This window comes from Labrus bergylta, chromosome 22 (genome assembly GCF_963930695.1).
Source record: "Labrus bergylta chromosome 22, fLabBer1.1, whole genome shotgun sequence".
In the NCBI taxonomy this organism is placed as follows: Eukaryota; Metazoa; Chordata; class Actinopteri; order Labriformes; family Labridae; genus Labrus; species Labrus bergylta.
This window is the reverse complement of record NC_089216.1, coordinates 13,106,977-13,122,107: the sequence shown is the minus strand read 5'-3', so window position 1 is coordinate 13,122,107 and position 15,131 is coordinate 13,106,977. Positions and strand designations below refer to the sequence as shown.

Below are 15,131 nucleotides of genomic sequence, written 5' to 3'. Positions count from 1 at the left end.
TGCTGCCCACTAAACACTGAGACTGAGAGGGGGTGGAAATATATGGTTCAGCATTTCCCCCTCACAAGAACAGCACAGTAATCAATTCCGTTTAGTACAAATCCAATGCACTTAAACTTCCAGCGTGAATAACCAGAGGCTGCAGAGCAGAGGTACATTTATCGATAAAGCAATTAATTCACCCCCCCCCCCCCCCCCCCGCACCCCTCCCCCATTCATTCACACAGGGCAGTTGCTACGTCAACCCCAATCCTCAGCAAAGGACATCCAGCATTTTTTTTTTTCTCTCAAATGAGTTGTCATGCATTGCAAATGAGCTCGTTATCAGGAAAGAACTTGAAGCGAGCCTTAAATCCAAAACTAGAGCTTCAGGAACTTCTATTATAACCTAACTTATGGCGTCACAAAGCAAAAACAAGGGTTGGGCTAATCATTGTTAAAATGTAATTTTATTTTATCAGTAAAAGTAAACCTTGCGTGACTTTTGTGACTGAGTGAACGAACAGCAAACGGCAGTTACCGGTGAAATAATCGTTAACATTAGCGCCACTTCCACGTCCTTTGTGTGAATGGTTAAAGTGGAAACGTCTTTAAAAGTAGAGCCAGTTTGTTTGTTACAGTGTGTCAACAAAACATTTCAACTTGGACCCTCCTCGTGCACACTCAAGGCGGTGTGTACACTAGCACAAGCTAACTAGCTGTGTTTGGCACCTGTCCGTCCAACTCTGCATCAGCAGGTGAAAGCCAACCCAACGTTCACCCTCATTTTGGAGATTTATTAGCGTGGCGTCTTCCCTCACTGTGATTATATTTCCTCTTCTTTTTCCGCTACGTCCACGTCCGACATAATTGCCAGTTTGAATCGAGTCCATTTGCTGAATTGTATCCACTCCCAAACTCACCTGCGCGCTGTCATTGGCTGTGGGGGGGAAAACACACAAGTTCCCTACCCAGAAACGTCCACCAAAACAAACCATCAAAATCCAGGCAGAGGACAAGATCTCTGCAAACTAAACCACTACCACAAATGCATGGAGGCCTACATGATGATTGAGTAGCACTTTCGTTGAAGTCTAGCCGATAATTTTGCCTTTTAGGAAAAAAGTAACTGACTCTACATTTAACACACATCCCTGCTGACTTTGCTGTCCAGTGCAATAAACAGAGTGACACAGTGAGCACCAGTTTGCCTAACTGAGGAAAGAGAGAGAGAGAGAGAGAGAGAGAGAGAGAGAGAGACGGGGAGAAATACAGAAAGAGCTCCTCCAGTCACCTCCGTCAAGTTTCACTGAAAAAGACAGAGAAAGCTGGAATTGGATAATTATCTTTCAAAGTAAAAGCGCTACACTTGGGACAAACTAGGTGAGTAGCCCACAAGGTAATAGTAAAAAAAAAAAAATTCGTTTAAGCTTAATATATCTATTTGATGGAAAAGTAAGAGCTTTTTTCACTTTCAACTTTCCGCAGCCTGTTATGTTGAGGATGTAGCATCCTTTAGCCTGAGTGAGTGTTTTAGTTTGAAAATACCAGCCGGTAGTGGTGTTATAATTCCCCCCCCCCCCAGCTTCACACGCTCTCCATCTCTCAGAGCTCAGTCGGCTCGCAGAGACAGCGGGATGCCGAGGGGAGCACTCCGACACACGGCGTCCGTTTTACCGTCTCCCGGTGTCGCCTGTCAGCCACGGCGACTCTGATGGGCGTTTTTATCTTCCGCTTACCGTCCTCGACGCTTGGATATTTTCGAAAGCCTCGAAATGAAGCGAATGAATGTGAGCAACAAGAAAGTGTCCTGTTGTTGTGCCTGTCTCCAGCATCACTAGTAGCCAAGTCCTCTCTGTGGATGCGCCGCCTCACTGGTTGTTTAGTTGTCTTGTTATCAGAGGATTTGATTTAGTATTCTTTAGTGGACTACCCAACTTTGCCCTGCCGTTTGTTGTCTTTTTCCTTAGTTTTTCCGGCTTTGAAACAAAGATTTCAGGAACTCCGGAAAACCAGCGACTTTGACACCAGCTCCAGGCGGAATAACCTTTCTTAGCGGTTATTCGCCTTTACAAGCATCTTCTCCTGGGTGGGAAAACGACTGATGCTTGCCTTGCCCGTCTATCCGAGTTTCGTGTCGTCTCGTTGTGTTGTGTCTGTTTTGTCCCTCAGTGGCATGAAAATTCACGAATGCGTCCAAGGACATGCACTATACAAATTACGCATGCACCATGACGGTAGTAGGCTGTGCGTAATAATATTATATATATCCCTACATTGCTACATTAGTATTAATATATCCCTACATTACGAATGCAATGACAAACACGTTCAATATCTCATTCTTGTGTTTGGAGAAGGTTGTGTCGATCCATTCTAACTTGATTGGTGTTTGAATGTGTAACATGGGCGTTATGAGAATGGCAAAGTGGACTCGTGTCACTCTTATTGTAATTATTGTAATTCCTACATCTGGATAAATGTAGGCTATGTTGTAAAAAATGAACCTAATGCCGTTTTTAAAGTCACCTTGTGCCGAAAAATGAAATTTCAGCATTTGGAGAAATGGCTGGGGTTCAGTTGTCATTTTGTCCGCAGGGACAAAGTCAGTGCCAGAAATGTGCCCAAAGTTTGCATTAAATTAAAAGCCTTCATGCCTTTGCCTCATTTAACGCGCCATGTGTGTGTGTGTGTGTGTGTGGATGAATCAGGGGAATCTGCGCGCAAGCATGCACTGTCTGTTCCTGTGCCTGCATGTGCGCCCCTAGCCGCGTTAACATTACCCCTACTCTCTGCCTTTCCTGTGTGTGTCTGTGTGTGTGTGTGTGTTTGTGCGGATTTGCTTGCGTACAGCCACGCTGGAAGTCGCCCCCCATGTGGCCGTCGGGAGTGGGGAGCAGGCAGCCCTGCCCGCGGGAGTCAGCGCTGCGCAGGGCGGCCATCAGCGGCAACATCAACGCGCTGCCGGCGAACGGCGTCCCCACCGGCCGCAGCGTCCGGGTCTTCATCTGTGCCAACCCCGACGGTAAGAACGAAGTATCCCTCCCCCTTACTCTCTCCCCCCATTCTACACACTTTCTACAAGCCTGCAGACCCTCAGATATAGTAGCTACACTCATTTTCTGTCTGTCAGAATAGAACATACTGTATCCATAACAATTTGGCTTTTCTTGCAGTATTTTAAGCTGACCCTTGTATTAGATTTTGGCATCTCCTCAAGAAAGAACAAGCATGTCATCTTTTGATCCAGCATTGATGATGGCCCATTTTAAAGACATAAGTAAAGTCGTTAGGTAGTAGAAGAATGTCCCTGCTTTTCATCTTCTTTGACTTCATTACAGGCTTCAAATAACGTCCTTCTTGCCATGACATTCAGCCACTTAAAGCATGTTATCCCCTCATTCTGTATCGATCTACTGTAAACAAAAAGTAAGTGGCATTTAAAAAATCCACTTTGCCTTATCAAACGGCTGAGAAATATCTCCGAGTTGGATCAAACGGGGTCACTGACATATTGATAAAAATAAGAGAAGTGTTGCGTGATTTACTCTTACTAACGCACTCAAACAACAGATTGGTTTTTTGACACTGAGTGCATGGTGTGAGCATGAGTGTGAGACAGTTGGGTCGTTGAGGGAGACACCCAGTTGCAGCTCTGTATTTGAATATGCCCTCTGGGTGAGGGGGTAAAAATAGGCTCAGTAAAAGTGGAGTAAACATGGCAAAGGAAGTAGAGTAGGCTATGACAGGGTGAGAGAGAAGGAGGGCATGCGAGGATTAAAATAAGGGGAAGTTTCTTTTGCTCTCTTGCTCTATAGCTGCATGAGATTGCTGTGGATGCCTAGAATGAATCAACCTTGTATTATCGCCCCGTTATTACTCAGTGTACGGTAAAAAGAAGTCTGGCATTGTTAATGCACCTGTAGCTGACTCAGTCATTCACGTCATCCCGTAACAGCAGGAATTTAACGCTCCGATGTACTCACAGACCGGAAAAAAAATGATGAGGCGGGCACTTCCGAGAAGCTCTTTCACACCGTTGGCACAAATGGTAAAAGTACATCAACGCTGTGAACAGGGCTAATTGTGAGGCGCTGTTTCCAGTGAAGCGAGGTTAACGCCTGGGTAAAAGGGGGTGAAGCTTAATGTCGAATGGCCTCTCTTGGTAATGAAGCTTTACGAGGATAGAAACACTGTTTGGAACTGCGTTTCCACCACTTAAAAAACAACACAGGAACTTTTGGTCCCAGGAGCTTCACATGGAACTTTAAGGTTCCTCCAACTCATTGTTGCTTGTTTTACCACCTTAATTTAAAGACCCATAGAGACCAAAAGTTTTTATTTAACCTGTTCTACAATTCTACAATTCACTCAGCAGACGCTTTTATCCAAAGCGACGTACTTCCGAGAGTGAGTACAACACTAATCCATTCATACACCGCCACCGAAGCAGCAGGAACAATGCAGGGTTAAGTGTCTTGCCCAAGGACACATCGAACCCTCAGTTGAGAGGCGGCGACTCTACCAACTGAGCCACAGCCGCCATGTTTTCGGACATTGTTTTTCAGGTTGGACTGAAGTTCTCTTTTTTGTAGTACCATGTCACCTGCCACCCACCTTTTGAGGGCGTTTCTATTTTATTATTTAAAGACTGAGCGTACTTGTGTAAAAATTTAAGTCAGGCTGTTTCATCACATCATGACAGTCGGACCAATCGCTGTGTTGTTTGTCTTTCAAATACCAAGAGCGACACTAGACCAATCGTAATGCTCAGTGCTGCAATGTCTGCCTAAAAAGTCCCTGTACTTTGGGGCAGTACTATCCAAAGAGAAGGGACTTTTGTTTTTTGGGGGTTAAAATAATGTCTGGGACTTTATTTAGACCCTAGTCCCTGCGGTGTAAAAACACGGACTACCTCCAAAAGTTCCTCATCTATGGGGGAAAAGTTCCTGCAGTGGAAACGCAGCTTTTTTTTTCCCAAACAGAAGAGCAACACCCTGATGATTCCCCTACGAGTCTGACTTGATTTAATCACCTAAGAGTTAGGTTTTACATTCCTTATGTTCATGACACTTGTGGTTCATGTTATTTATCCTTCAGGTCAATTGGTGACATAAGTGTACCTCACCTCCCACTGTGTCTTGTCACTCCCACGGCATGATGAAGACCCTGTGTGGTCAAAGACTGCTCTGTGTTTTCTCTCGCTCTTGTTTTTGATTTTTAAATTGATATATGCCCTGATAAATTAAAACCATTTGAACTTACTCAATGTCTCTTAGCAAGTGTGCCTGAACATAGCCTGGTGGCATTCCTCCCTTAAAGATTAAGCTTTTCTTTGATTTGTTTGGATCAGTTATTGGACCGTTAAATGAGTTCACCGCATTACAATTTTACAGTTGCAGCTGCTTACAGGAGTGATTCACACTTTAAATAATAATAAATACCTGCAGACTTTGGCTGTATGGTAATCCCTGCACTCTGGTTCATAATGCACATTGTGACCCTGGTCTGCCCTCATTGTTACTGCAGAGCCTGTTTCTCCATGTTCACTAGAGGGGGCTATCCATGCATTTTTACCATAGCATTCACCCTACTGTACATGTTCTGTATACATTATAAAACCAAGACATCCATTAATAACATGGCCCTCGTTGATTAAGAGTTAAATAATCACCCTGTAAGCACCCCTAATGTATGCATTGTAGTAGTGAAATATGAATTAGCTTTGTAGATCATTCAGTACTTGTATTAGCAGACACTACACTCTGTCTGCAGTGATAATCACAGCTGTACAATAACATCACTTTTTATCATCTCTGTGTGACTGTGGGACCTCTCTCTCTCTGCTTCCATCCACAGTGCCAGGAGTTTAATGTGCTCCCTGGTTATAACGCCGGCTCTGCTGAATACACACTGACTCGAATGGCCTTAATCAAAAGACATACACAACTGCAGTGTATTTCAAACGGCCTGTTTGCACTCATGGACCTTTGCCGTTTGTTTGCATCGTCTCTAAAAGAACCATTTTAGCATTAATATAGAGCACTAGTACACTTCCTTCTTCACTGTATTTTCATCCTGCTACAGTATACAAAGTTCATAATGATGTGCTATGTGAGAGATGGGGATTTCTGGCAAGTACACCCTAACCACCAACCAGTACACAGCTCTTTTAATCAGGGCAGTACAGAGCTAAGCATTCAGTGTCTGGTTTACTTAACAACAGTCTTGTTGCCAAACACACACTTTATGAAGCGTGAAGGTGATCACTATTTTATAAACGCCAATAAAAAGGAACAAAGCCTGAAGGTTGTAAAAAAAAAAGGCATAGAAACATCATTTTGCTGATGTGATAGTGGTTTGCGGGCTTTGTTTATGCTATTTATTTTTACTTTATTCTCTGTATTCCTTCTTTATTTCCACCAGGAATCCAGTTCTTGATTTTTGGACGTTACGCCGTAAAACTTGTTTGTGCAAACATAAACAAGGTAGCAAAAAAAAAACGTGAAATTTAGGGCCCGACCGATATATTTTTTGGGGGGCCGATACCGTTATATTGGCAGATATCTTTCTTAGATCTATGAAATCTAAACAGGTAGATGTAGATTTACACATTTATTGCATTGATCTTTCGAATGCAGATATCAAACACTTATAGAAAATTAATTAATTGTAATGTATCATTCTTTTAGGATAGATGTGCCTAACTGACTGAAATATTTATTTTAATTAACCAGAAGAAACTGCAGGGATGCTCCATGCAGTTCACCAAAGTACCACTAGTTGCACTAGTAACCCAATGTAAGAAACACTAGCTCAAAGTATATAAGGGTTTCTTCAAAGTGTTGCCAAAATGTGAGCCAAACACCGAGATTTAAATCCTCCCTTCCATGATGTTAATGAATCACTCAAGTCCTTGGCTCAGGTGGAGGGATCTGTGTGTGCTTACTCGTGTGTGTGTGTGTGTGTGTGTGTGTGTGTGTGTGTGTGCGCGTGTGTGTGTGCGTGCGTGTGTGTTTGTGTGTGTGTGTGTGTGTGTGTGTGTGTGTGTGTGCGTGTGTGTGTGTGTGTGTGTGTGTGTGTGTGTGTGTGTGTGCGTGCGTGTGTGTTTGTGTGTGTGTGTGTGTGTGTGTGTGTGTGTGTGTGCGTGTGCGGGGCCACAGTTGATCAATTAAAAAAAAAAAAACCTCGCTATCTGTTCTCTGCCAGTAAACAGACGGCTGCAACAAACAAAGAGAAGGGCTAACGTGATTTATTTTTGTGTGCATTATGCAGCCTGTCTCGTCTGTCAATATGGCTGTGTATACTGTTGTGTGTTTGTTTGTGTGTGTGTGTCTGTGGATGTTCTTGTAAGCATATCAAGACGACTCCATTACCTTGCTGTAGTCGCCTCCTGAGGGGCCCTGGCAGAGGTTATTTGCGATTTGTATGTGAGCTATCACTTAAGCCGTTTAAAGTTGATAAAAGCGCGGGGCCTTAGGGATGTGACGCATAAAAATCATCTTACCCTCCAACGCAGCATCATCAAGGCTATAGTATATTGCCACAGAGACCGCTAATTACATTACTTATCACCCCCCCACCGTTATTCCCAGTGTTCTATTTTTATTTTTTCCAGACTGCGTTGTAGGTTTTAAGCTCAGATTTGAGTAATTAAGTGGTGTTTCCCTTTACATGATGTCTTCCCTTAAATAGGCACTTTTTTGAATGGATTCTGGTTGACGGATAACAAAGGGGGGATTCTGTTGTGTTTCCTTGAAAATAAATGGCTCTCCTTATATAGCCACTTTTTTCAATGAAGTCTGGTAGAGGAACAAAGGAGGCGGAGAGGACTAAGGGAGAGATGACAGTCGGTAAAAGCTGTGTCAAGGTTGGCTTTCCTTTAATAAATTGCTTCTCAGTGCCAATTTTTTTTTTTTTTTGGGGCGAGTCCGTTCTGCGGCATTGTGGGAGTTTAAGACACGTGCTAAGAGCTTATTTCTGCCCCTCGAGTGTCATGAGGAAGCTCAAGTCTTTCCTGTTTTGGCACAAGCAGCTTTTTTACTGACCTCTCTCTGAGTTTTTTTCTTTTCTTTCCCAGAGTGCTGTGGAGCACTTTCCCCCCCCTTAGGATGTCGTTCTGACAAATTCAGCAGTTGCCCTCTCACTCTCGGCTTAACTCCCTCGGTGTTTGAGCCATTTTATGGAACACACTGTAAAAACATTTCACCAGGGAACGACAGCGGTGATAGCGAGCAGCCCGCTAGACACACCTGAGTAAAAATTACACAGTTATTACCAGCATAATTAACCTCCAGAAAACTAGTGTGTTCTGCAAGTGGTTTCTAACTAATGGGAATTTTATTTTACGAGCACATCAAGGGCTCCACTGGGGGACGGTTTGTGGGCCTAATACTCATACTTGAGGTTGAAATAACTTGACATTAACAGGAACTATCATTGAATGTTTCATTGAATCCCTTCTTGGAAGATATATTCACTTTGGGAACCTTTTAGGTTTTTTGGCCTCATCGAAAGAGGGGTAGTTTTTTAAAATTCAAGCACAAGCCTTAATGGTGACCAAGCCCAAACAATTGGTAGCCAAAGTCTATTTTTGGTGGCTCAAGAGGGATAGTGTTTAATATTTTAATGACTAGTCTTATTGGCCACTAAGCCTCAAAATTTGGTAGCCACACTATGTTTTTGATGGCTCAAAAGGGAGTGTTTAATATTTTAATGACTAGTCTTAATGGCCACTAAGCCTCAAAATTTGGTAGCCACAGTATGTTTTTGATGGCTCAAAAGGGAGTGTTTAATATTTTAAGTACTAGTCTTAATGGCCACTAAGCATCAAAATTTGGTAGCCACAGCATGTTTTTGATGGCTGAAAAGGGATAGTGTTTGATATTTTAAGTACTAGTCCTAATGACCAACAAACCTTAAAACATGGTAGCCAAAGTATGTTTTTGGTGGCCCAACTGAGATAGTGTTTAATATTTTAAGTACTAGTCCTGATGGCCACCAAACCCAAACATTTGGTAGCCAAAGTTCTTATTTGGTGGCCCAAATGTAAATAAGCTGCATGTTGGTGCAGTGGCAGCTGGTGCGAGAAGGTTCTGTGTGGAGTTTCCATGTTCTCATGCGTGAGTTCTCTGACTTCCTCCCACAGTCCAAAGACATGCTTGTGAGGTAAACGGTTGACTCTAAATTGCCCGTAGGTGAATGTGAGTATGGCTGGTTGCAGTACAGATAATGGATTGGACTGATGGAAATGGAAATTATGTGAAAACATAGAAAATAGGCAATATTGAACAGTCTTGCTTAGGGGTGGGAAAAAATCGTTTTATGTAAAAATCGATATTCATATCTTGTGAGATTTGAAATGGATTCATATGAGGTGATGCTGCTGATGCTCACTAAACTCCAATTCATAACTTTATATCTTTTGTGAATCTTTCTCCAGTATATTTTTCTATGAACTTCATGGAAGGAGAAATCCTCTTTTTCTGTAACTGTAGTTTGTACTGTATTTAGAATATATTTCATTGTGATGAATAGCTACTTCACTTCAACACTCACATGAATATTTAACGCCTCTCCCACACTTAAGTTCTCCTCGAGTATAACACAAAGTCTCTTCATTTGTTGAGACGATGCCACCACATCAAGGACACAGACAGAAATGAAATATTAAGCACAGAGATTTGTCATCCGAGCAGCAGACAGCTTCCAAGATTAGGCGGCAAAACTGGGGATGGTGAATAGAAGCATGATGCTGTGGCTCTGACGTTTGTAGTTAAGCAGTGTAAAAACAGATATGACAGACATTGTCAAACTATACCACACTACTTAAAACAGAAAATGTATTGCTAGTTTTGATTGGAGGACTGTATCAAAGGACTCTGCAATGCAGAAAAGCAAAAACACTTATTGTGTACATGGAGATCCATAATAACTTAAACTTGTGTCTTACCATGGGCTTATATTTAGATTTAATATGTTGTATGTTCAGAATCTACAAGAAAAATTTGATTCTGACATACGATTGCTTTATGCAGTGTGTATTATGCCAAAAGCACGGCTTGGATATTGAGTAATCAGAAGAAAAAGGACACTATACAAGCTCAAGTCTATTTACCATTTATTTTCTGTAATTGCATTTGGCGACAAAACTCAAGAATAGCATGAAGCCTATATGCTAGTGAAGATATATCTATCTTCAGAGTCTTCTGCTACAAACCTGAGCCTGAAAAGTTCTACCTATATCCTGCATTTGTATATCTTTATTGTTTAAACGTTCTAACTTTTCCTTAATATTCCACTGATTGAGTACTCCAACCTGCAGACCGGGCGATGGCAACTCAGACGCAGACTTCCAGCCTTACGTTTACGCACAACAAAGTTTAACTCTGTGGTGCAAGTGGCCTAGCAGTTGGTTGCAGCATGTACAGAGGCCACAGTCCTCCAAGCGGACGGCCCTGGTTTGAATCCGACCTGTGGCTCCTTTCCCCCATGGTGTTCCCCTCTCTCTCTCTCTCTCTCTCTCTCTCTCTCTCTCTCTCTCTCTCTCTGGTTCCTCACTCTATCCTCTGTCCTGTCTCTAAACTGAAGGTACAAAAAGTTCAGCCAAAAAAAGTTCAATCTAAAAATTTGAACAAGAGCAAATTCGCCACAGACTTCGCAGTTTTTTTTAAGTACATTGTAGTGACAGCTAGGTCCCCCAAATTTTGCTCTGTCTCCCTTCTTTACAAAAGAAAAATCAAACATTTTACAGGAAAAAACCTTGGATCTACCTCAATAGTTACTAATTTCTTCCAGACTGTTAGAAATTCCAGTAGAGATTGTTAATGTGTCTCCCTACCTTTCATAAAATGACTGCCATGTTCCTCACCAAAGAGTTGTCAGGAAACTAACAAAACAGGAGCTGTTAGTTGGTTATGTTTGAAATGGTACATTTGAATTGTCCATCTCCAACTACAGCAATACATAAACAGGTTTAATATTATTGTCTGATCTGATTTTAGCATCTGACTGCTCTGACATTCTGTCTGAAGGAAACATATTTGAATCCAAAAATTGTTTCACAGAGCAGTCTGAAGAATCAGTCATCATTTCTTACTATAACGAGGCTGTGAAATGTAAAGTGTGTATCAACAAAAATGTGAATATTTTATGACACACACCCTAAACATCCCACTGTTGGCTTTTGAGGCAGCAGCTGCTTGCACAGATGTTACCCAATGAACTTGTTCTTGTACATTTTTATGTTAACACTTGTTCTGAGGGAAACCACTGTTATGGAAGCTTAATCAAACACAATTTACTGGCAGGGAGACAGTGGAGTCCCCTTCTCTGCCAGTTCCATGTTTAACGTGTCCGTTGTGGCACGAGAACGTCCATTGGATTTTCTATCCTCGGATTCATTGGTATCCAGATATCTTGTAACCCTTTACACCCAGCCACAACATCTGGCCTACATGGGCAGCTGATTTACCCATCCATAGTTTTTTGAGGCATTTTTGCCTTAATTAGACAGGACAAAAATTGCTTGAAGCCTATATGGTAGTCCCTAAATATGGATTTGGATTCGAACCCAAGGCCAATGCACTGAGGACCATGGCTTCTGTACATGGGGCATCATAACAGCTCGGCTATCAGCGCCCCACCCATCTATAGTTTGCCTCTAGTTTCTCCTCTCTGTTCAGGTAATTCTTAATCAATTTCACTAATTGAGTGTTTGTTTGCAATATGGTGGTTCATATCTCTATCTGCATGTAACATGTTTGTTTGGTAAACTACAAACTTTCTGAGCACTGAACATTAGCCTACAGAGAAAAAAATACGTCATTTCTTATGCCTGAGGTATCGTTAATTTGGCCAGACATTTATGCTTTATGAATTATGTAATAATGAATTGATGTATTTTACATGACAGATGAGAAAAAGGGAATAACACGCTGCCTTAGATGCTAGAAAATCAGTGGCTATCATGTCGTAGTTTCTTACAGTCCAGATTGTTGTTTTATTTTGGGCCTTTTCATTATTTTAACTGAAGGCCAAAAGATATTTTCCCTCTCAAAGCCCTTCACATTGTTTAATGTGAATCTCTTTAAAGGCCACAAGATGAAAGATCATCCAACTGCTTTTTTTAAGGTTTATTTTTTGGGCCTTTAATTTAGAGATAGGACAGTGGAGAGAGTGAAACCATGGAGAGTGGGGAATGACACAGGTTGGACTCGAACCCGTTCCACCCATCCAGAGGATTATAGACTCAGTACATGGGTTGCACCAACCACTAGACTACCATCACACCCAATCCAACTTCAACCAGTATACTGTAGCTACTGGACCACAAAGATGTTCATCTTGTTGTCTACTGCATATAGCCTATATGAAATTGTGCCATGTCTCTGTGTTAGATTTAAACCAACAAGAGCTTGGTCTTTACAATGACATCACATTTTAATGGTTGTGTTTACCATGATTGATTGGATTATCCAAAATAACTGAGACAGAGAGATTTCAGAGGCTGATATTCATTGTAGGTCTGTAAGTGGTGGAAGCAGCCACCATGGCTTCTCTTATTAGTTTGTGGGCTCTCAGTTTGAGGGTACCAATGGTATTCCTCAACCTGGTTGCCATGGTAGTGACTTGTGGTAGCTACACCCGAACTGTAGTTAACTCTACTCTCTATTTCTCTCTAAATGGGACCATCATTTACGAACTGAACACAATGATTTATTGAAGAAGATCTAAAACTAGCAATTGAAAACCATACCTGCATAGGGTATATTATAACTGAGAGATTAAATCTATTGAGAAGTAGGGTTTAAAATCAGACTTTTTGGCGAACATATTTCTCCCCCTTCTGGCATCTGGAGAAAACACAGTTTTAAGGCATTTCAAGATTAGCTTAGGGTTTTAGAGGGAAAACAGTACATCCACTTCTTTGTCTCCCCAAACACTGTATCCACCATGTCAACGAGGATGTCCACCATGTCACAGCGTTGTTCTATTTGCTGCGACACTTGTAACGTGTCCTCACACTCTCTCTCTTTTAATCAGAGATCTGTGTGCAGGTTTGCATACTGAGTGTCTCTGGAGTGTCAGTGTGTGTCGCTTGATGAGAGCGGAGTTGATTGAGTCAGGTTGATGAGACTCGGAGAGGGGGCAGCTGGAGAGTGACCGCTATCTTAGACAATGTCAGGATAGCTCTCTTTATAGTGTTATGATAGAATGATTGTAGTTTAGCTTTCTGGCTTGTTATCATGATATTGTTTTAAAAGGGCCAGAAAAATGTGAAAAAGGGGATGTTCTGTTAAATTTCACTGTAGATTAATATCTTAAAGTGTGTGGGGGAGGGGGGTATTATTCCGCTCAATATTTTCAGACATGCATGTTGTTATCTTGGATATTTGTATTAAACGTGGGCAAAGTTTCAAATCAGTCAGTAAAAGTAATAAGTACGAGTAAGAGTAATCCGGCAGGCTTCAGATCTCAGACTTCACGTATAAAACATGGACATAGTCTCAGTGATGTCACCCACTCTGAGACAGTGTTATGAAGCCCAACGATGGCAATTGCCATATTGGAAATGCTGTCTCTGCACTTAACTTTCTATCTACCTAGTAACAGCGAATTTTATAAAAACGGCTTGGTTTTGATTTTATGAACAATACACGTTATCCATAGTTAGACAAGTAGCTGCTTGGATCGACAGGTGGGCGTGATGTAATGGTTTGTCCAGATGCTTAAGCCTCAGCTCCAGCTCTCAGCCTGTCGTTAGGTTGACTGAAAGTTTGACTGAGACAGAATTTCCAGCATGGCGGCTGCTGCCGATGAGCCTCCGGAGACCGCTGCCGTAACAGATGGGTGACATAACTCAGTCTTCGTCCATTAATATTTACAGTCCATGTTTTCTTTCCATAATCTTAATTTTATGACATCACAAAGTCACAGATCTCCTTATATGGTCCTATACCATATACATATATAAAAAAGAAACATGAGTGGCATCCCTAGCAGTGAGTTAGAAATACTCATAAGAAAAGCAACCAGAGACATTCAGCTATATTATCACTGTCCCTAAAGGATGCGGAATGAAGGCAGAAAAAGATGTGAGAAAAAAAAAAAAAAGGTAAGCTGACAGGACGTTTTTGAAAAGGCGTAGATAGATTGGTCTGCACTATTGAAATGAACAGATTGGAAAATTGGAGGGAGGGACAAAATGCAGTGAGATAGAGGGCGAATGTAACATCCAGGCTTTGTTTTCTTTGCATGTGGGTGTGCACACAGTAGAGACAAACACACACATACGCTGGGCTGCCATAACTCATCATCATCCCACAAAACGAAGAAGGAACAGAGGGAGAACAACACAGTTTTGTGTTTCTGCTATTTTTCAGCGCTTACCAAACAGGTTTAAATGCCATAAACGCTTCTATTTCGGCGTTTAAGATGTCACCTGGGAGATATATTTCACATTTATAGTCCTGTTATGTCTCTCTGATGGAATGAAATGAGGGCTCCACTGATCCAGCAACTGCCATTTATTTCATTTGCATACCATTACCACCGTTCGCTTTTGATTTGACATTTTGACCGCGTAGCTTTGAGCGGATACATGCTCGGTCACGGCTCAGGGCCTTACTAAAGATAGACGTTGGGAAGATACGTCAGGCTAGATGTGTTAGGGTTTTTTTTTTATTTTCCGACGAATATTAGTGTGTTCACATGTCCAGAGTCTTGGTAACTCAGAGGGTTTTCTCTGCCGGTTATGTTCTGTTTTTAAAGCCGTCCATCCTTCAGAGGAAGTGAGGAGGGGAAAGGAAGAGGCCGGGCCTGTCCGAATACATTACAGTAACCATTTGGAAGACACTGAGAGAGAGAGAGAGAGAGAGAGAGAGAGAGAGAGAGAGAGAGAGGAGGAGGAGAAAGTGGGACACAACAACAAGCCGTGGGCGCTCACTGTGTGTGTGTGTGCGTGTGTGTGTGTGTGTGTGTGTGTGTGTGTGTGTGTGCGACACTCTTGACTGTCCAATATGATCACTGCCAGCGTGAGGCTGGACAATCCTGCATTCTTCAACAGTGTGTCAGCAGCAGCTCTTCCAGGTTATTCAAGGTTTTATATGCTTAAAAATTATACCCATGCAGGATTTATTAACATAGTTCTG

General features: G+C 42.0%; 1 protein-coding gene across 3 annotated transcripts in view; it reads left to right on the top strand.

Annotated features, from left to right (window-relative positions):
- The first annotated feature begins 285 nt into the window (after window positions 1-285).
- The window catches only part of LOC109980680 (NACHT and WD repeat domain-containing protein 2), a 52,548-nt gene continuing 37,702 nt past the window's right edge, over window positions 286-15,131 (top strand). The window contains exons 1-2 of one of the 3 annotated variants that reach the window (XM_020629145.3): window positions 286-1,769; window positions 2,833-3,004. In XM_020629145.3, the coding sequence (XP_020484801.2) occupies window positions 1,755-1,769; window positions 2,833-3,004 (187 nt within the window). In that variant the 5' untranslated portion in view covers window positions 286-1,754. Of the gene's footprint in view, window positions 1,770-1,914; window positions 2,069-2,279; window positions 3,005-15,131 lie in introns of those variants that run through there. The other 2 variants (XM_065950568.1, XM_065950567.1) reach the window with 2 other exon arrangements.